Source organism: Muscardinus avellanarius (genome assembly GCF_963383645.1).
Source record: "Muscardinus avellanarius genome assembly, chromosome: X".
In the NCBI taxonomy this organism is placed as follows: domain Eukaryota; kingdom Metazoa; phylum Chordata; class Mammalia; order Rodentia; family Gliridae; genus Muscardinus; species Muscardinus avellanarius.
The window spans coordinates 13,132,969-13,155,379 of NC_137792.1; the positions used below are offsets into that span (position 1 = coordinate 13,132,969).

General features: G+C 42.2%; 2 protein-coding genes across 3 annotated transcripts in view; one reads left to right on the plus strand and one right to left on the minus strand.

The window, feature by feature from the left end:
* Positions 1 to 1,957: 1,957 nt before the first annotated feature.
* Positions 1,958 to 17,462, plus strand: PDHA1 (pyruvate dehydrogenase E1 subunit alpha 1; the record flags this gene model as incomplete). 2 transcript variants are annotated; one of them, XM_080718508.1, is made up of 11 exons in its annotated part: positions 1,958 to 2,014; positions 7,776 to 7,835; positions 8,744 to 8,917; positions 9,672 to 9,798; positions 10,641 to 10,732; positions 11,952 to 12,044; positions 12,622 to 12,777; positions 13,033 to 13,104; positions 15,471 to 15,538; positions 16,521 to 16,629; positions 17,298 to 17,462. In XM_080718508.1, the coding sequence occupies 11 exons, from the start codon at positions 1,958 to 1,960 to the stop codon at positions 17,460 to 17,462; spliced, it is 1,173 nt and encodes a 390-aa protein (XP_080574634.1). The 2 variants fall into 2 exon arrangements, with proteins under 2 accessions (XP_080574634.1, XP_080574635.1); XM_080718509.1 differs by lacking the exon at positions 11,952 to 12,044.
* Positions 17,463 to 18,561: 1,099 nt separating this feature from the next.
* Positions 18,562 to 22,411, minus strand: part of MAP3K15 (mitogen-activated protein kinase kinase kinase 15) — a gene marked incomplete at both ends in the record, with an annotated part of 131,200 nt that continues 127,350 nt past the window's right edge. The window contains 4 exons of the mRNA XM_080718806.1: positions 18,562 to 18,637; positions 19,253 to 19,326; positions 19,403 to 19,494; positions 20,592 to 20,704. Coding sequence (XP_080574932.1) covers positions 18,562 to 18,637; positions 19,253 to 19,326; positions 19,403 to 19,494; positions 20,592 to 20,704 — 355 coding nt within the window. The remainder of the gene's footprint in view (positions 18,638 to 19,252; positions 19,327 to 19,402; positions 19,495 to 20,591; positions 20,705 to 22,411) is intronic.

Below are 22,411 nucleotides of genomic sequence, written 5' to 3' on the forward strand. Positions count from 1 at the left end.
TGCACTAGAGGGTGGGGCGGTCCCACCAAGAAAAGCAAAAGGCCTGTTAAAGGCCATGGCTTGAGCCTAGTATGGTAGTGCATGCCTGTAATCCCAGGACTTGGGAGACTGAGACAGAAGGATTGCAGGTCCGAGGTCAGCCTCAGTAACTTAGTGAGACCCTGAGCAATTTAGAAAGACCTTCTTTCAAGTAAATAAAATAGGGATGGGGTGGAGCTGCAAGGTAGTATGCCTCTGGGGTCAATCCCCAGTACCCTGGAAAAAAGAGCCCCCCTCCTCACCACAGGACCGAGGGGCCTATCTTATTGGAGAGGGGATGGCTTCTTGGATGCCATAGTTCGCTTAACTGCTATTTCTAGGTTAACTGTGCATTAGGGAAAGCGGATAACTCAGCCAAGGCATATGGAGCAATTGTGATATATTTTCTACACTCTATCCTCTGCTGCATTGACCATGGAGAGAGGTTACAGCATCCTTTATTCTGGGCTCTATCTAGAGTTATCACAGAAAGAGTCCTTGGCCAACCCATGATGGACACATAACACGAGTGGAAAGTCAACCTTTGTTGTACTAATCCATTGATAATTTGAGGCTATTTAGTTACAGCAACATAACCTAGTCCATCCTAATACAGTAGCCCAGTCCTTGAGAAATATCTATCCACCCATTAAATCTTGTGTCTTAAATCTTTATAGTATTTGGGCAGCGATAACACACAAGAGATGTAACAAGGCTTCTGCTTTTTTCAACTATGAAGCGTGAAGTAACTCATCCATAATCTGCTGCTGTCTACAACTGTGAGTCCCTACCAAAGAAAAAATGCAAAAGCTAGCAAAAACTCAAAGAACAAATAAGTACTAAGACTGAATTTAGATGGGGAATTGAATTTTGGATTCTCAATCAAACAGAACACTGTGTGTGTGTGTGTGTGTGTGTGTGTGTGTGTGTGTGTGTGTGTGTGTGTGTGTGTGTTACTGGGGGTTGAGCCCTGCCCGGGTCATTCTATCTCGTATATATAGTAGTACAGGGGATTGAACCCAGGGATATTCTACCTCCAAGTTATACTACCAAGCTATTTTTATTCTTTATTTTGAAACAGGGTCCAAGTTGCAGAGGGTCTCCCTAAATTGGTGGGGCTGGCTGGGTCCTCCCTAAATTGCTGTACCTGGGTTCGAACCTGCAATCCTCCTGTCTTAGCCTCCCAAGTACTGGGATTGCAAAGGTGCGCAACCACGCTCTATTCTACACGATTTATTTTTATTTTTTGATACTGGGGATTGAACCTAGAGGCACTGTATTCCTGAGTTACACCCCCAGTCCTATTTTTGTGTGTGTGAAGCAGTTTCACTAAATTGCACTGGCTTCAAACCTATCCTCTTTGTCTCAGCCTTCCAAGTACTGGGATTACAGGTACTGGGGTTCCTGGAAACCCTTCTACCTCCGGGCTACACTCGCGAACCTGTGCGATCCTCCTGTTTCCGCCTCCCAAGCGCGGGGATTACGAATGTGCGCCACCACGCCCGGCGTTAATGATCTTTTAAAGTTAGTGGTACTACCATTTACAGAAACCAGGTGACCGCCACCGCGGGCCAATTCCACAAAACGCCAGGACAACGCCCCGCCTCTCAGGGGAGGGGCTCATTTTCCCACGCAGGCGCCCTGGGGTCCAGTCCCCTCACCCGCCCACCGCGTGTTGCGGGGGAGGAGCCCGAAGCCCCGCCCCCTCCGGCGCGGGAACTTATGGGGCCGAAGGCCTTTCAGGTGGGCGGGACTCTTCCTCTGAGCCGTCTCTGGTTGGCCCGCAGGCCGGCGCGGCGCACGACGTTATTCTGACTCCACACGCACGTTGCGCTGCGTCTAGGGCGTGGTGTCCACTCCGGGCGCTTGAAGGAGACTTGGGGACGCCTGGGCCGTTCCTCTAAGTCCCGGGAGTCGCTGCCGCCGCTGCCTGCGCTCCATGAGGAAGATGCTCGCCGCTGTGTCCCGCGTATTATCTGGCGCTGCGCAGAAGCCGGTGAGGGTCTGAGCGCGCAGGCCAGGGTGGGGCAGGAGGTGGGCTGGCGGGACCCGGAGCCGCACGCGGGAAGCAGCCGGCGCGAGGGAGCCTCGGGCTTTTGTGCTGCTTCCACGCGGTGCAGTAGGCTCCCGGCCGGGAGGAGCGGCGCTGAGCGAGCGTCGGCTGGGGAGGAGGGGGCGGCCTGCTAGATCCGTGTAGATTTTAGCCATACCTCGTCCTCCATCCCCGCTGACCAGCTCTGCTCCGAGCCAGCTGGAATGCTGGGGGATTGCCAGCACTTGTTTAAAGGACTTGGAAAGACTTGGTTCGTCCGGTTTCCAGTGGGCGCAGCTCATTTCAGATCTTGCTAATTTCATTACTTCTGACTGAGAGGGTGGATAGTGGCGCATTAATAAAGAGCTTGGAATTCCGAGACTGCGTTGAGTTCATACCCCGCCCTCACCATTTTCTATCCCTGTGACCTTAGGGAAGGACCCAACGACCCCCTCTCCCGACAGAAACACCTGTTTGAATGGCCTGGTGTCCAGTTTCCTCGCATAAAATAGAGATGACAAGCGTGCTTATCCCGAGGGGTTACCCTAAGAACTAAACGAGCGACATCTATCTGAGTAGCGCCCGGATCATAATAGGTGCCATATGTGTTGAATAGTGTTACCGTTTTATGGAGTGCCCAGTTGGGTGTGCATTTGCTGGACAGCTGTGCTCCGCTCCAGGAGGGGTCATACAGGGTCAGGCTGGCCCCAAACAAAATTTGTCCCGCCCTTCCACCTCAACATCTGAGCATTTCTTGGCAGTCAATTCAAGAGTAGTTAAGCAGAAACCAGAAGAAACTGCCTTCACACTTAAAGGCACGGAGGCTTAGGGTAAAAGCCAAAGAAAGCAAGAGTGGTCTTAGAGGGTGGAGATTAGAGGTTAAGACGCTTGAGGGCCCAGCTTTTAAATGTGTCTAATGCCTAAGCTTCTAGCATTGTGACCTTTAAGCACAGTGAAATAAATATGTTTGTTGGCATAATTGCTTCAAGCTTTGATTTGTAATTCTGGTTCTCGTAAATCCCCTGGGACTCAGTGCAACCTTGTGCAGTATGGGCAGATGGTCAAAAAAATGACCATCCTAGAAATCCTGTTGACTAATGACAGCACAATTAATCAGATAACTATTAGCATTTGAATTGTCACTGGAAGCACACCTTCCTGATAAATATCTGTGCATATATTCATGAACTACCCAATGTGTATTCAGATCCTACTTATACTAGGCAATAAGCTAGACAAGATTTAGCTTATTTAATTCCCATAATGTCAGTTTTTAATTGAACATAAGTAATAGATGTTTTCAGCATTATACAGTCTTAGTTATAGACAGAAGTTATCTGAAGGTGTAGCTTGCTTATAGCTTTGATATTGAACACAGAACAGTGAAAAAACAAGATTTATTACTCGATAGTAGAAAGGAAAAAAATTCTAAGCTACTACTGAAATCAAACTAAAAAAGGTTTCAGAGCCAGGTGTTGCCTTACACATCTGCAATCTCAAGTACTTGGGAGGATTGCTGGTGGGAGGCCAGCATCAGCAACTTAATGAGACCTTGTTTCAAAACAAAAAGGGCTGTGGATATAACTGAAAGGTAAAATGCCTCTGGATTCAATACCCAGTATGGGGAGGGGGGAGCTAAAGGTCTCAAGAAATTGAATTGGAATTCGAAGTTAATTTAAAAATTTTAAATTTCATACCTTTCTAAAAACCAGAGATTCTTTTAAGAAATGTCATCTCCTTTGGGTATCTGTTGCATAATACTAGTAGTTAGGATCTCGGGGAAACATCCTTAAGTCTGTTATTAGGCATTCTATATAGGTTTGTTATTTCTTCTGAAAGTAAGATTTATTATGTTCTATATTTGCAGGTTTCTTTTTCCTCACATTACAGAAAGGAGAAAATTGAATTCCAGAGATGAAGTCACCTTAAAAAGTGCTTAGTTATCTTCCCATTTGGTGGTATTAACTCTTCCAGTAATTAGTAGTTTTTTGCTGACTGTACTTGTCCTGCACTAATTAATTAGAAACCATTTCAGGCACTTCTAAAAATAGCAAGAACTACAAGTTTGACCTTTATTTTTTAAAGGATAGAATAATAAATTATAATGGTCCACTCTTATTTTGTAATATTTCATGTATGGATGTCTTTTCACTTTAAAATAGATCAAGGGTTACTTTTTATATTATACATCTAAGAAGACATTTTTGCATATAAGCCTTTTCAAAAAATCCTGACAAATGATAAGCAGTGGCTTGCCCAGATCAGTCAAAGTTGTGTAACTAGAATCACACAATCTGCGTGATCTTCCTGGAGTGGAGGAGAAAGGTTAGGCAGTTGTTTGAGGGCTATGACTGTCCTGCCTAAAATTAATCCCTTTATCTGCCCTCTCAGGATTCTGTTTTTTTCCCCTTCTCATTTTTTCTTCTCTCAGTTTTTCTCCCCCTCTTTAAACCAGGGAGGTATGGATGTTCGGCCAGGGATTGTAGGTTGTCATTGTATTATCACAGAGGGTTTGGTGAAACTTTGAAGTTGTTTACAAGATTGTGATTTTATTTTTGAATGAGGTTGACAGGTTTTGAAGTTCTTATTTCCTGGAAGAAGACTAAGTTGCATTTTAAAATATTATTTTTTGTCTTATTGTATTTTTTACAATATTTTTGTGAGATCTTTACTACCAGTATTCTTTGACTTTTTGAGAAACAGGTAAAAATTTAAATTTACATAGATAAAATCTAGAATTTATGAAATAATTGTTCTCTTTCACTTGAATGATTCCTACATATTTAAACTTGAAGTTTTTGTTGAGTAGGTTGTTCATTGTCTCTGTCAAAGAAAAACTTCATTTAGGAGCTGACAGTATAGCTCAGTGATAGAGCTTGTGCTTAACATGCTTGAGGCCCTGAGTTCAATCTCCAGCACCAAAAAAATCCCATGTTAAAAAAGAAGCTTTTATATAGCTCTCCAGAGAAAATGAATGGTACTTATCTTTTCAATAATGTTAGTTAAAATTATGCTAAACACTTATGATATGACTTGTAGCTTTTTAAATTTTCTTTTACCCCATCATATTAATGGGTCTACTTATTTTTTTTAGATTAATAGTATTAAAACAAGGGGAGAAAGTATCAGAGTAGCTTTCTGGCAGTCATTTATTTTGCCCTTCTCACTCTTTGTTATATAGTTCAATCTATCATTTTTATTTTCTCCTTGTGGTTGAGAAAAAATTTGCCTTTTCTCTGTTACCATTGCCTAGCTGGTTTGGTCTCTACTTCAAGATTGTTCCAAGCCAGGCGTGGTGGTGCACACGTGCAATCCCCGTGCTTGGGAGGCTGAGACAGCAGGATCACACAGGTTCCAAGCCAGCCTCAGCTACTTAGTGAGGCTCTCAGCAACTTAGTGAGACCCTGTTTCCAAATAAAATAGAAAATAGGTCTGAGAGTATAGCCCGGAGGTAGAAAGCCCCTGGGTTCCACCCTCAGTACCACCAAAAATAAATAAATAAATAAATAATAAAATAAAGATCTGGGTTTTAGACCAGAGGTAGAATGCCACTGGATTCAATCCCTAGTATCTAAGAAAAATTGTTCCAAGAACTCTAGTTTCTCTAGTTTTAGCTTGCAATTTATTTCATAATACAGTACATATTCCTGGCTCTACAAAGTAATATAACTGCCAAAAAATGACATGTATTTCATGATTGTCAAATAAACCTTTTGTTTGCTTCCTCACTCCTCTCAAATTTACTTCTTCCCAAATTTTCTTCAGTTTGAGAGGTATTAGTGGATTCTCTCTGCCTCCGACTTAACTGAAGCATTTATTGCTAGCATTTAAACTTTTTTCCAGTGGCAGTGCCATTATCTTTTTTATTATTGTTTATCAGATAATGGTACGATAGTGCCCCCACTGTCTGTAGTTTTGCTCGCAGTTGTTTCAACTGCTTATGGTTAACCACAGCCTGAAACTATTAAATGGAAAGTTCCAGAAATAAATGGTTCCTACATTTTCAGTTGTCTACCCTAATGAGTACTGTGATGAAACCTTGCACTGTCTAGCTCAGGCCACAAATCCTTTTGTTCAGGTAAACACTCTGTATATGCTACCTTCCAGTCAGCAGCCCTCTTGTTCATCAGATCATCTATGTCAGTATTGACATGCTTCTGGATAGGGTGTGCTACTAACCTAGGGTGTGGGGTTTTAGGCATCTCCTTGGGGTCTTGGAACCTTGCAGATAAGGAGGAATTGCGGTGTATTGACAGGTGAAGGGATAAGTAGATATTAGCTTTCTGCCTATTGGCTCATTCACATGGAGATACACTAAACACATCATTATTAACTCTTCTCATCAAGATCAAGTCCAGTGCTAGAAGTTGGATGGTAACAAAAAATGCTGTATTACAATCAGTCATGCCTCTTATGGAATCTTAAAAATATGCTTTAAATCTCCATGAAAAGGATGTGTGCTGGTTTATATATCTTTGTGAAACTGTGGCAGAAAGTTGCTGTTTAAAGTGATACAGTAAAGCCAGGCAAAAGGGCTCACATCTGTAATCACAGTCCTCCAGAAACTAGACAGATTTGCAGGGTTGAGGCTAACCTCAGCAATTTAGGGAAACATTGTTTCCAAATAAAAATGACTGAGGGTGGAGCTCAGAGGTAACATGTCCCTGAATTCAATCTCCAGTACCCAAAATGGTACAATATGTTTTGGGAGTATAATCTGAACCGTAGTCATCACATAACAGAGTTTTGCTGTGATCTGGCTTGTGAACTTGCAAAAATTGAAAGGAATCCTTAACTCCAAGTAGTGACAGGCACCTTAACATCAAGAAGGAAACAGAGTATTTCTTCCTCCTGCAGCTTCATAAGGAGCCTGTCCAAGATTTAGACTGTTCAGATTATTAAGTGACCTGCTTAAGCTCATTGTTTTTAAGTCAGAATGCTAAATATCTTTACTTCCATCTTATGTATTTCTCACTCATATATTAATCTCCTACTTTGAGTAGTTTCAAGTATTTTTCCATGGGTCTAGTTCATAGAAAAGTGAAGTTTGCCTATAATAGGAATTAACTATAATAGAATAGTTTATTGAAGTATAACTTTGAAAGTGAACCTCTACATTGCTCAAATGACAGTATCAGGTTATGGCCAAGACTAGCAAAATAGGGAAACTCAGCCAGGTGTGGTGGTGCACACTTCTAATCCCAGTACTTGGGTAACTGAGACAGGAGGGTTGCAGGTTCATGGGCAGCCTCAGCTACTTAGTGAGGCCTTCTGCAACTTCATCAGACCCTGTTTCAAAATAAGAATAAAGAATAGGGACGGGGTGTCGTTCAGAGGTAGAATGCCCCTGGGTTCAATCCCTGGTACTGCAATAAAATAAATAAGGAAAACCCACAGACTATGTAGTTTTCAGTTTGGCTGTTGATTTCATTATGCTCCCACTGTAATTTCTTTGAAAACAAAGTGACCAAGGGTAGGTTTGGCTCATGCCACATTTCTGTCTTCAGAGAGGGGTGATTGTGTTTCATTGGTCAAAGCATGGATTCATATTGGAAGACAAGTAGAATATCAGCATGGCGAAAAGAGTGGAGAGAGCCTAAGAACGTGTCAGGGCTTATTAACGTCCTATGGTTGTATCCTGGTAACTGATTGATGATAGTAAGGACTTGCTAAGGTAACTGACAGTAAAAAAACGTTACTCATTTATTTGCTTTTGTCTTTCTAGGCAAGCAGAGTGCTAGTGGCATCCCGTAGCTTTGCAAATGATGCTACATTTGAAATTAAGGTAAGAGATGTTTTACTTTGCATTAATAGTTTTTTCCATAGGTGTATTCCATTATGCAGTTTTACCTTTAGAATAGAATATTTTGTTATTTATACTTTTGTCATATTCTTCCAAATGTTCCAGAATCAAAGGCTCAGAGAAGTTTAGCAAAAAATAAGAATTCTTAGTGGCTTGCTGATGTTTCAGAGAAGAGAGGCTTTTAAAAATAACGGGAAGCCAGAAGTGGTGGCACACACCTGTAATCTCAGTACTTGGGAGAAAGAGACAGGTGGATCACAGGTTTGAGGCCAGCCTCAGCAACTGCACAAGACCCTGTTTCAAATAAAATAGGGCTGGGATGTAACTTAAAGGTAGAATGCCCCTGGGTACCATCCCTAATACCACAAAAATAAAAGTTGAGGATGTGATTTGGTGAAATGTTTGAATAAGAAGTTTCTAAGTTATTTATTTGAAAAGTGACCTTTCAGACTAACTCCACTGATGGCTGGAAGTTTTCAGTAAACATTATCTAAGCCGGGCGTGGTAGCACACACTTGGAATCCCCGCACTTGGGAAGTGGAGACAGGAGGATTGCACAGGTTCGAAGCCAGCCGCGCTGGCTTAAGAGGCCCTGTTTCCAAATAAAAAATATATATAAATAGGTCTGGGAGTGTAGCCCGGAGGTAGAACAGCTTACAGGAACCCCAGTACCACCAAAAAAATTATCTTAGATTTTCCTTCCCCCAAACCCCAAGCCATTTCCCAGTGAAGGTTATAGAGTTAGGGGTCAGAACAGTACGAAGCATTGCCGATGCACTCCTTTGCCTTTTTGGGAATTCAGTGTCATTTGTGACAGAGCTGGATCTTAGAATGCGCCAGCGGCATTTGTGATGTAGTAAGTGGAAGATGACTGCCGCACTTCATTTCAGAAATGTGACCTTCACCGGCTAGAGGAGGGCCCTCCTGTCACGACAGTGCTCACCAGGGAGGACGGGCTCAAGTACTACAGGATGATGCAGACCGTGCGCAGAATGGAGCTGAAGGCTGACCAGCTGTATAAACAGAAAATTATTCGTGGCTTTTGTCACCTGTGTGATGGTCAGGTGAGTGATAGGTTTCCAACAAAAGATGTTGTTTAGGTATTTAAGTATACTTTATATTAACTAGTGTTACCCTGCCTTTTGTGCCGGAAGGTTTTGAGGCTGGTATTTTAGAATCAAAACTAGAATTCCAAAACTATGAATGAGGCTAAAGCGTTCATTCACAAATAACATTGACAATTTCCTATACCTGTTCTTATAATGTTACTATTTTAAAATTCTCTGGCTTTGCAGTCATCAGGACTGTATAGGCTCTTAGGGGAAAGAGGTATTCGTTGTTTGGCGAGTTTAGGCCAGAGGCTACAAATTCAGATGCCTAGGGGCCAGTTAGGTAGAATGAATGAGTGAAGAAGGCCAGGTGTACAAAACATGGAGAATGGTGACAGGGGCCCGCGGTGACCGGGAGCAGTATGCCCCAGCCAGAGAGATGCCAGACTTGGTTCCAGCCAGTCGGTAACCAGATGAAAATAAGGGGCTAAGGCTTCCTATTGCTTGTTTCTTGGTGACAAGTTTTCATTTTCACGTGACTGTCCCTCAGTATTTTAATGCTGACATCTGATCATAGGCCACCGTACAGGCTAAAGGAAACAGCACATCTCTGGGTTGTTAATTTATGGCTTCTGGTTTGGGCCTTATCCTTTGCTCTTTTTTTATTTTAAAAAGCGACCTTATGTGATAATAATGAATTCTAGCTCATTTGTTTCACAACATAAAATAATATAAAATGCATTTGGTGTTGGTTTCTTCTTCAATGCAGGAAGCCTGCTGCGTGGGCCTAGAGGCTGGCATAAATCCCACAGACCACCTCATCACAGCATACCGGGCTCACGGCTTCACCTTCACTCGGGGCCTTTCTGTCCGAGAAATTCTTGCAGAGCTGACAGGTTTGCTTTGGATTTATAGAAGGGGAAAATGAGTGAATTACGTTTGTAGATATTTCACCCTTAAGGTGCTAACCATTGGGAATCAGTGTTAAAGCCTTGAGTTTAAACAACAACAGAACCCCTCTGGTTTGGTGTGGTGCTATGTCTGTTGTGCTTTTGAGTAAACCGATCACTTGTGAGGTCATTACCCCTCAGGTAAAAGTTGTTTTAAAAACTGAGTGCTGTATGCTGGGCGTGGTGGCCCATGCTTGGGAGGCGGAGACAGGAGGATCACACAGTTCAAAGCCAGCCGTGCTGGCTTAAGAGACCGTGTTCCCAAAAATAAAAAAGTACAAAATACGTCTGGGAGTGTAGCCCAGAGGTAGAAGGGCTTCCAGGAACCCTAGTAGCACCAAAAAAAATGAGTGCTGTACAAATCAAAATAGGGTTAGTCATCACTCATGCACACGCGGCTAGCATTCATAGAAAGTAAGCTGAGCGGAAGCACTCCTGTTATGCAGTGTAGAATCTAGTCCTTTCTTTGTCCTCCTTGACTTTTGAACTATGTAGTGTACCATTTTAGGAAAAGTCAAAAAGTCTGTAATGTCCAGAAAAGAAATCCAGGATGCTGTGCTAACATCTGAAGCCAACTAAGGAATTGATTAGACAGCAGGCGGGGTGGGAGAGGTGGAGGACTTGGGTGACCTTTCTTATCAAAGGGTAGGAAGATAAGGAGGGACATATGTTTGAGTGGAGGGACAGATGCTCAGGTGGCTGAGTTGGCCTCCTAGCAAAGACTTGGGGTGTGGTTTTGTTCGGTTTGTTTTTGTGGTTTTTCATGTGTGTGTGTTCTCCATTTCTAGGACGAAGAGGAGGATGTGCTAAAGGGAAAGGTGGATCCATGCACATGTACGCCAAGAACTTCTATGGGGGCAATGGCATCGTCGGAGCTCAGGTAGTCAAGGATGAGGAGCATATGCTTTTATAGATTGGGTTCTAGTGAACTGTGCCTATGCCTTCGGAAACTTTCACACACTAGAGAACTTCTCACTGAAGAATTTTAATACTCTGGGGGTTTGGTTTGCTTTTAAGACCTCTTGTTTCTCATGCTACCATTTGAACAATTAATTTGGATAGCGATTTAAAATTTATTCCTTGAGTCAGGCATGGTGGTGCACACCTGTAATTCTAGCATTTGGGAGGCCGAGGCAAGAGGATCATAGTTCGCGGACAGCCTCGGCTACTTAGGCCCTTTGCAATTCAGTGAGACCCTGTTTCAAAATAAGGAATAAAAATAGGGCTAGGGATGTAGCTCGGAGGTGGAATGCCGCTGGGTTCCATCCCCAGTATCACACAAAAAAAATATTCCTTTAGTTTGTTAGGTTTTCTAAGTAAGCAAGAGCCTGTAGCAGTGAAGCTATCCCTTCACTTAGTTATATCTCGGTATATTTGCTTCATCTGATGAAATTTACCCTGCCTCTGCCTGCTCCTGGGCAATGCTAACAGTGGGGCAAAACTAGAAAGAAGAGGTGGGAGGTCAGAGTTAACTTTTGTCTGTAGGGAGTTCTTATTCTCATCAATCAGTGAATGATGTAGAATTAATACCATATAATTGTGCCTAATACAGCAAGATAATCTCTCTCACCCTGTACCTATATGTATTTTATGTATACTATATTTTTTATTGTATAATTTAAGTATATCTATATTTTTTTCTTTTGATGGTACTTGGGGCATTCTACCTCTGAGCTAGACCCCCAGCCCTATCATTTATTTTGAAGCAGTGTCACTAAGTTGCTGAGTCTAGCCTTGAACCTGTGCTGCTCCAGTCTCAGCCTCCCAACTACTGGGATTACAGGCATGCCGCACCACGCCCGACAAGATTCTATTTTATAAATACTTTAAACTTAGGTTTCATGTTTTGACTCTTTAGAATTAGTAGTTGTATCTTTGCATGCAGATATAATATTGCCTGTTGGTTGAAACAATATTTATTCATGTTATTTTACTGGTTTGTTTAAAATATCAGGGTAGGTGACAGAGATAGATCGGGTAAGGAGAGTTTATAGCAACAGTGCACTTGCTGTCTCAGATTTTGGCCAGGAGTTAAAGTTCAGAGCATACTCCTCTCATGGATTTCTATGGTTCCTTTTTTTGATCATCCTTAATGTCAGGTACCCCTGGGAGCTGGGATTGCTCTGGCCTGCAAATACAATGGAAAAGACGAGGTTTGTTTGACTTTATATGGTGATGGCGCTGCTAATCAGGTAAGTACGTGTCCATTAAATTCTAACGCATTGCAAACCAAAGCCGTTAGAAACAGACTCATTCCTTAGATGCCATGGTAATGTCACATTTCTCTAACAGTATCTGAGCCCTGACTCTTGCATCTCCTTGCTTGTCTTGTCTCAGTGCTGAGGAAGCCTTAGCCTGTGGAAGGCAATCTCTGAGGCCCTGTTCTGGATGTTCTCAGATGCTGGTTCACTCTGGATATCCATTGAATCCCATAGATTAATAACGAAGCATATAACTAGGGAGCCACACATTTTTACATGTTGATCTTCTCTCTAGTATAGTCTGTACTACTAGTGGGATCCTAAAGAAACAAGTGGTGGTAGTTGTCACTTCCCATAGTTGCAGTAGCATGATGCCTGCTGCTTCTCCCCACCACCCTGACGTTCCTTTCCCTCACCACCAGAAACTTGGCTTTGGAAAATGAAGACGAGGCTTTTCAGCCTTGTGAGAAATAATCTTCCAGACAAAGCAGGCGCTGCTATGAGTGATGATGCAGAGTTGAGAAAAAAGCAGAACAAAGCCACTTGAACTTTTTGTAAATTCTTCCAGGGTCAGATATTTGAAGCTTACAATATGGCCGCATTGTGGAAATTACCTTGTATTTTCATCTGTGAGAATAACCGGTATGGAATGGGAACATCTGTTGAGAGAGCGGCGGCCAGCACTGATTATTACAAGAGAGGCGATTTTATTCCTGGGCTGAGGGTAAGGACACCAACTGTAGAGTGAGGGCCACCCCTCTCAGCTAGACGCACACTCTCAACAGTCTTAGAAAAACGAACCTCATTTGCTTATGCATGAACGGTCATGTGAAACTAAAATTGAGGGTCTGGGGGTGTAATGCTTGCCTAGAATGCATTAGGCCCTAGGTTCTGTCCCCAGCACTGAAAGAAAAATTAAGGGAAAAAGTGAGTTTGGACAGTTGGATTTATGTTCTGCCCCTTCCACCTTTATTTACAGGTAGATGGAATGGATATTCTTTGTGTCCGAGAGGCGACAAAATTTGCAGCTGCCTATTGTAGATCTGGGAAGGTAAGACTCTAAATTAGACTTTGTCTTGGGTCTCTGGGATGACATTTATCTCCCTTAAAGTTAGAAGATGGCGCCGGGCGTGGTGGTGCACGCTTGTAATCCCCGCGCTTGGGAGGCAGAGACAGGAGGATCGCGCGCTGGCTTAGGAGACCCTGTTTCCAAATAAAAGTGTAAAAATAGGTCTGGGAGTGTAGCCTGGAGATAGAAGGGTTTCCAGGAACCCCAGTACCACCAAAAAAAAAAGTTAAAAGATGGCTTCCATGTGCCTATGGTTCCTGATTTTAGAGGGTTTGTAAGGTAAAAGCAAGAGTCCAGTCAGGTGAATAGGATCCCATTGTGAGCAGCGTAGTCTTGATAGTTCACCACCTGGGCGACATTTCACATCTCTTCCATTTAGGGTTTGAGGTAATCTTTTATAGTGCTCCCTTAGCATTTTGCCTCTTCATCATGACTATTTTGCTTTTCGGATTGGTAATTATGTGTCCCCCCCTTAATCAGAAGCCCCTTGAGTGACCAGATCAGAGATCCCTACAGTGCCCAATAACAAACCTGAATGCCTCCTGTGTAAGGGGCATTCAATATGTTTGTTTTACATGAATTAAACACTATGTTTAGTGTGTATAATCTTAAATCTTGGTTCTGTCCTAAAATACTTTTCAGTGTAGGGCAAGGAGATGGGACATTGAGATTGGCCTAAAAAGGTTGTTCTCACTAATTCAGTAGTACTCCGTAGCCCAGAAAGCACAGCTCTGTGGTTTGCCGTTGAGTGATACACTGAATAGTGACAAAAATGTCAGAAAGGGAGGAGGCAGAGCCAGGAGTAAGAGGTGACAGGGATGAACTGGAGGAGGACTCAGACTAAATGTGGTAGAATTGCATTGTCCCCATCTCCTAGTTCCTGAGAAGAACATGTGGGGTCCAACTTTGGGTGGAAACACCGTTGGATTATAGACTTTTGACTTTTGTAGTCTGACCAAAGCCTGATCTTGGAACTAGGGGAAGGTCCCGAAACCCCCTTCTCACCCCTGGCCCAACCATTGTGATTCCAAATGGCAATGAGATGAGATTACCAAATGAGTAAGTGACGAGGGATTAGCCAGGCAGGCATGGTGGTGCACACTTGTAATCCCAGCATTTGAGAGGCTGAAACAGGAGGATCACAGTTTGTGGAGCGAGGCCCTCTGCAATTCAGTGAGGCCCTCTTTCAAAATAAAGAGTTAAAAATGAGGTTGGGGTTCTAGCTCAGGGGTAGAATGCCCCTGGGTTCCATCCCCATTACGACAAAAAAAAAAAAAATGACAAGGGGTTGACCTAGATTAGGCAATGCACTGGCGCTTTTTAATATTTAACTTTTACAATTCTGAGGTTATTACTGTTCTGCCCATTTTGCAGATGAGGAAATGGAGGCACAGAGCAGTTAAGGATACACAGCTATCATATCTCATAGAGCCAGATTTGGACCCCACATGCACTTGGACTTAGCCAACTCCCCTCCCCCTTAAGTACTATATCAGCGTACCCAGGGATCATCTATCCATCCCTTCCCCCAGTGTTCAGAACCTTCTAGAAGCAGACTATGGCATAAGCGAGCCGCTGAGCTGGCCCTACCCCTAGCAATCATAGGTATCAGATCATTGTTGCCTGCCATCTTTGTTACACACCAGCAATGTCTAGGTGGAGCAGGATTGGCTGCCAGCCCTTAGAAACACTGCATGAAACAGGCAGATTTTCTTAGGTAGTGTAAATAGGGGTGGGAATCTTCATTAACTATAAAGTGGGCTCCATAATATGCTTAATTCTTTTTGCTTGAAACTTAATTTTTGTCAGATGTTTTATATATATATAATTTTTTTATATCAGGGACATTCTACCTCCAAGTTACACTTTCAGCCCGTTTTATTTTGATGCATGATCTAATGCATGGTCTAAGTTGCTGAGGCTGGCCCCAACCTGCAATCTTCCTGTCTCGCCTCCCAAGCACTAGGATTCCAGGCATTCGTCATTCACACCTAGCTTGACAGATTGTTTTTAAGTTCTGCTCAACCACTGAAGTACATGCCAAGCCCTTTTTTAAATTTTATTTTGAGAGGTTATTTGTCAAGGCTTATGATCCTACATCAGCCTCCTAGGTTGCTGGAATTACAGATGTGTATCTTTGTACTAGCTTTAAGTTCCTGTTAGAAATGAGAAGTGTGAAACACACCATAAATAGGTGTTAAGAACCAACCAGTAGGAAATTGTTGACAGCTCAGTGATTTATAGAAAATCTAATGAGACTGAACCAGATGCAGCAGGGGTCTTCATTTTGAGGCCATGAATTGTTGGCATGCTGTTCCTGTTCTTATAATTTATGGGTTCCATTTTAGGGGCCCATCCTGATGGAGCTGCAGACTTACCGTTACCATGGACACAGTATGAGTGACCCTGGAGTCAGGTATAGTCATGTGGAATCTGAGTGTGGTATTTAGAGTGGATGGACTTGGGTTGGTCCTCAACATTGAAAAGGCAAAGCATTTCACTGTTGGATTATGAAGCTAGATGCCAGCGTACCTCATTCAAAATAGTTTTATTGACATTGGCGTCTCAGTCTGAAAGGAGTGCTCTTTATCAATTGGTTCCAATGTAGAAAGCATTCTGAAAGTTTCTATGATATATATTTCTGCATGAGCAGCAATTTTAAAAAGTCACCATTCTACAACTGAATTGCAGAGGGGAAAAATGTAACATAGAACAGGTCTGATGAGAGCATAGTGTATTGGGGGCATTTAGCATATGTAAGCATTACCCCATATTCACACACAGCATACTCTACCCAAAGAGGATCAGGATTTGGAAATGTTCTGGCCAGTGGGAAGTAAGGCTAACTGGAACACCGGATAATCAGTAGGTTGAAATAATCACAAGAGCTAGAGGGTATGGGTTTTCTCTTTCACTTACTATTACAAGAAGTCAATTGAGTCAAAATGAAGTCAATTTAGTCAAAATAAAACTTTTGTAGAATGGACTTGAAAGGGGAAATCATAGCAGATTGTGTGAGAAAAATAGACTTTGGGTGATTCTGTTTTTAAAAATGGTAGATGCCTCATTTTTGTAGTGTTATTTCAAATATGTTATAGAAAAACAATAACAGTATAGACTGTAGAACTGCTTTGGGGCCATAAAGGAGAAAGTCAAGGCACATGTGTTTTCTGCTTAGCATTCTGCTGCCCTAATTCATGTAGAATTTAGGAGACCAAAGGACAGGTGAAACTTCCAATAAAAAAGCCCTGTGAGTTACAGTGTAGTTTTCTTATAGACTATTAGGCTGCCTTCTTATGTTTCCAAAAGTATAACTGCATTATGCCCACAGTAACAGAGGTAGGTATTGACGTGCTCCTTCCTGCACCTTATCTATCACTATGTTCCCCTCTACGTAGTTACCGCACACGAGAAGAAATTCAGGAAGTAAGAAGTAAGAGCGACCCAATTATGCTTCTTAAGGATAGAATGGTGAACAGCAATCTTGCCAGTGTTGAAGAATTAAAGGTACAGTTGCTTTTGGTGATTTAAATCTGACTTTGAAAGTTGACTTTCCTTTCTCCACAATCATCACCCTCATCAAAGATAGTTGCCCCTTTGTGTGGCTCCCAAGTCTTGAGTGAGTTTGTCTTAGTCCGGTAAAGTGATAGGGCTATTCTTTTAGGTTCTTCTGAGAACCACAATGTTATTATACCTTAAAATTTGATGGCAATGAACTAATATGAAAGTATGCATTTTAGCAAGAAATGAATCATTTTGTCAAACAGTCCTTAAAATGTCTGCCCATGAGCCGAGTTGTTTTTTCTGAAAAATATACTTTGGATTCTTAAATTCCTATACAGCCCCCCCTAGGCTTTGTCATTTTTTAAAAAAATAAAATGTCCAAAATTAGCAGCTGTTGGTTAATCCTAGGACTAGTATAAGAATTAGGCTTGCAGCAGGTTCTGGTTAGAATTCTAGGTGGCACTCTTGCTGGGCCTGGTGCACATGCTTATAATCGCAGTATGTAGGAGGGTGAGACAGGAGGAACACAGACTTGAGGCCAGCTTCAGCAAGACCCTGTTTCAAAATCAAAAGAGCTGGTGATACAGTTCAGAAGTAGAATGCCCCTGGGTTCAGTCCCCCTCAGTCCCCAGTACTAAAAATAATATCTTACGCTATAATCTGATGTTTAGGAAATTGATGTTGAAGTAAGGAAAGAAATTGAGGACGCTGCCCAGTTCGCCACAGCGGATCCTGAACCTCCTTTGGAAGAACTCGGCTATCACATCTACAGCAGTGATCCACCATTTGAAGTGCGTGGTGCCAACCAGTGGATCAAGTTTAAATCCGTCAGTTAATTGGAGACCACGTGGAATGGATGGGCTGTTCATCAGCAACTGTAAGGATCCATGTTCTCCACTTACTAACCAGAGAAAAACAGTCTTGGGATCTTCATTAAGTCGAAATTGCACGTAAATTAAACTAAAGGGAGAGTGAGTGCATGCAGTTTGTACATTGTATATTACTGAGTACTTAAGTACTTTGTGTGAATATTATAGATTAAATTTGATTTACATAAATCTAAAATAGGTAATACAGAATTTAGCAGTCCCCCAGAATATTTCCTAAAGTAGTTTTGTGTATTTAGTTACTAAAAGGAAGTACAGTTCCTTGCCTGTTTAAACTCTAAGCACGCGGGTGGTAGAAGAGCAGCCATCCTGTAGTACGCAGCTGGAGCCAGCTCATGCTGACTGGTGTTTCTCCACATCATGCTGCAAGGGGAGCATGGACTATCCGTTTTTAAATAAGACTACTTCATAATCATTTCAAAGGCTTTGTAAGTTTTCTCCATGAAGTAGTTTTATTAGTTATATACCCATCAATTTTCTCTTTCAAACTGAAGTGCTATACTCTTTTCAAATACACTGAAGTGCTATACTCTTTTCAAATACTCCTTGTATTTTATTAACATACGGTTTATTTCCAAGAATTTTCCAGTATTCTAGGATATCAAGGTACAGGCTCACTGTTCACAGTACATAGTTCTATACATCTTTTATTCTAGAAAACATGAAAAGGTTTTACAGCATACTATGTCTGGTACCAACTCCCTGATGGGCAGGAGGAAAGAGGCCAACCCAAACTTGTAGGATCCAGTGTGGGGCCTGTTTCTCACTGGGGCACTGATTGCCTTCTCCAGTGAATCAAGACAGCAAATTCTCTGCAAACTCTGCCACACCAGGGCAAGAGCTCAGCGGTAGACTCCCCTGGATTTAATCCCCAATACCATGCACATAGTCTTTTCAATAACAGTCTTCAAAACTTCAAGCTCTTAACAGAACAAGGGTATTTTTCTTGTGTAAATTCAGCAGAATTGGTTTGTACATGAACAGAAGCTTTAACAGCAAACGTGGAGGACATTGTTCACTGTCCTCGGGTTTAGTTGACTGATTAAGCCTAATCTGTAGGTAACTCCTGATCCTCTTGTCTGTACTGGGAGATTGCATGCCAGAGCCGACAGAGGTCACCACCACTGTGGAACAAAAGAGCCAGCATAAGAAAAGCAAACTTTAAACCAGTGACCCCCCCAAAACTTGTCTAGAAGTGAAGTCCTTGTGGCAAAAGATAAACAATTATAGGTTAAGATTGGCTGTCTACTCTTTTTTATTTTTGGTGGTACTGGGGTTCCTGGAAGCCCTTCTACCTCCGGGCTACACTCCCAGACCTATTTTATATTTTTGAAACAGGGTCTCTTACGTCAGCGCGGCTAGCTTCGAACCTGCATGATCCTCCTGTCTCCGCCTCCCAAGCGCAGGGATTCCAAGCGTGCGCCACCACGCCCAGCCTTGGCTGTCTACTCTTAAAAGTATAGTCCCCCTAACATAGATACTGAATGCAAACAAAAATGTTTTCTTCGTTTTACAAGTGTATGTAGGAGTGCTGATGGTACCTCCTGCCTCACCTTGGCATTTTCTTAGCTTGACCATGACAAAAAGTCAGATTCTGGAGGGTTGTAAGTTTTCTATGATACAAGGGAATTGATTTCAGGAAGAAGGGGACAGTTCCCAGCACTCTGTTTTCAATTTTATTTTAGAGTGTATTCACACATAAAAAGTTCTATTATACAAACTGTTTTGAAAGCTCTTACCATAGTCCAAGGCATCTTAAGTCTTCCTTAGTAATATCATGAAGAATATCAGAAAGTGTATAATTTTCAACAATCTGAAAACAAAGATCAAATATGTAAGAGATAAGCTTTTTAATAATATCATAGGAATAAGTTTGGCTATAAATTTACCTTTTCAATTGTATTCGCGTCTGTTCCTTGCAGTTGCAACCAGTCTCTAAGCTCTTTATCTGTTCCCTGCCCACGAAGGGTTTCTGAGTTCTCTGTAATGATTAGAAATTTGTTTTGTTATATATTAATGATAACCATGAATGTCTTCAAAAGTACTGTAAATGTGATGTTGTGAAAGGCAATAAATTAAACTTGTTTTATTCAGCTACCCTAATACATGTTATGTAATTCATAATTCTTAGATTCGCATTCCCAAGGGTAGAATTATCTTTACCGATCACCTATTTTAAATCTGGAATTTGACATAATCAGTCTCACTTTGATGCATATTCCCCTCTCTTTAAAATGCCTGTTTTCTAACTACACTGGAAATCAAATGAAGAAACTAGTTGTAGTATTAAGATTTTGCTTATACATTCCAAGACGTAGCCATAGCCCTTTTCTAAGTTCACAAAATGGGAAAGGCAGAACTATAATAGGCAGTAACCCACCCATTTAGGTATACTTTTGACAAACACATAGTCACCTAACTACCATCAAGATAGGTATGACCCCAAAAGGTTGCCATGTGACCTTTTATAATCTGTCTCCTCACCTATACAGGGTTTTTTCTGTCCCCTGTAGTTTTACCTTTGTGTGTGTGAGGGGCACTGGGGATTGAACCCATGGGCATTTCACCTCTGAGCTACACCCCCAGTCCTATTTTATTCTTTATTTTGAAGCAGGGCCTCACAAGTTGCCAAGGCTGGCTGTACCACCAGGCCCTGCTAGTTTTGACTTTTTTATAGTAGTATGTGAATGGAGTCGTGGTATCTAGCCTTTTGGACATGGAGTGTGTCTGTTACCCCTGAGCTGCACCCCTAGCCCTATTTATTTTTTATTTTGGAACAGGATCGCACTAGGTTGCTGAAGTTGGCCTCAAACCTGCTGATCCTCCTGTCTCAGCCTCCCAAGTACTGAAATTATAGGTCTGTTCCACCATGCCCAACTTGAATGTTGTTGCATTTGCAACTTATCTGTGCTGTTGAATATATTAGTACTTCCTTTTTTATTACTGAGTATATATTCCAGAAGCTACTGGAGTCCTAATGTAGCAGAACATAACCTCAAATTTTTCTTCAAGGCTGATTAGAACATTTGCCAGATTTGTAGTTTGTCTCCGTTACGGAGCAAATGGACAGTGACTCACCATTACATTTGAGTTGTAGCTGAAGGTGATGTAATTCATGATTTTTCTGTTTTAGGGTTAGCCGTAGAAGATTCTGGTACTCTTTCTCTTTTTGAATTAGGTGTTCCAAAAGTCTGTTTTAAAAAAAAAAAACAACAGAGAGAGCACAGCACCATCCGATTCACCTCAAACATTTCTTAAACATTAGAGATTGCTGGAATTGCACCTTTTACATTTTTCTCAGTTTAGAGAGGGAACAGATCTGCCCTTTTTTCAGAATCCAGTAAATCAGGTTTCAGCTTTGGTAGAGAAGCCTTTCTTGTGTGTTTTTCCTCCCCTTGACAGCAAACACCTGTACTTGGACTGTGGGCATAGTTTCGCAGTGGACCGAATGTTTATGTCCTCCCCAAAGTTTTATTATCAAAACCCTAACCCCCAAGCTGTTACTAGGGTGGGGCCTTTCGGAGGTGACAGGAGATGAGTTTCCTTATGGAAAAGATCCCAAATCCTCTCTTGCTTTTTCCACCATGCAAGGACACTGTGAGTAGTTGGCCATCTGTGAACCAGGACACCAAAGCTGCCAACACTTTGTTCTTGGATTTCGGTCTGGTCTACAGAACTGTAATACATTTCTGCTGTTTGGAAGACACCCAGCTGTCTCAAAATGGATCGTGAACCACAAGTTAATTTGATATTGCTCAGTAGAACTCTAATCAGACACATGATCTGATCCTTTAAGCTTATCTCCCTAAGTCAGGTAAAGTAGCTATGACTAGGGTGGTTAGTCAGCTTCCCCAAACAAAGGGGACTGCTCAGGAGATACAGTGAGCAGTGCCGCTTTGCAGGGTGGAAGACTAACGCTGAGCACTCCCTGGGCAGAGACCATTGCTGTGCACGATGCTGTTCATGGATTGAGTCATTTAAACCTTGTAACACTTGTAGGAAGTACAACACCAGTCTTTTCTAAAGCCCAGTTTTAGAGCTGAGCGGAGTAGTTAAATAATTTATCTGGAGCCACACAGACTGGGCTCTGCCCATCAGACCCATCTCCTGATACCCAATCTTGCTCATGGTCTCCCTGGCACAACAAAGGGATTGTCATAACCGAGCCTCAAACTTCTCTTTGGCCAGCTTATGGGTAGAGAGGGGAAGGGGGTTGGCAGGTGGAAGCCATGTCTGAAATTTTGTTAATATATCTGTAGTTTGTTTGAGCTGTGTATCTTCTAACTGATATGTAATATCTGTGCTGGTGAGCTCGGGAGTACAGAACTAATTGAATCACTGAAGTAATCATTGATGTTGACCTAAGGAGTCACTGTAATAATACATAAACAGATGAGAACAGGGGGTACTCCTGGATCATTCAGTGGAAAAATGATGTGGGGAGAGGAAAAGGAGAAAACATTTCTGCCCTGGCAAGGAGGGAATACTGGCACTTAGCACTCGAGAACCCTTCCCTACCCATATTCCTGGCTGCCTTCATCTTCTCTGTCAAGTCCTCCTTTTGCCCAAGTGAAGAAGGCCTTTCTAGGTATGTGCCTGTGATCATTCAGTGGGAAGATTTTTCCAGCCTGACCATTGGGCCTAACCAGTTATCCCAAGTTCTATCTTTCTGTCCAGTAAGGGTCAGCTCTGCACAACTGCCACACAGCCAAGGCAGCACCTACCACAAGGACAAGCAAACTGCATAAGAACTGCAAGTTTATCAGCCATTCATGTTGATGTGCTGGGAATTTCTTAATTCCTAAGTCTACTGAGACTAAAAAAATAGCAGAATGAGTGAATAGTGGAGAGGAATAACCTTTCCGTCCACGTATAACATTATGTGAACTGGGCAATTA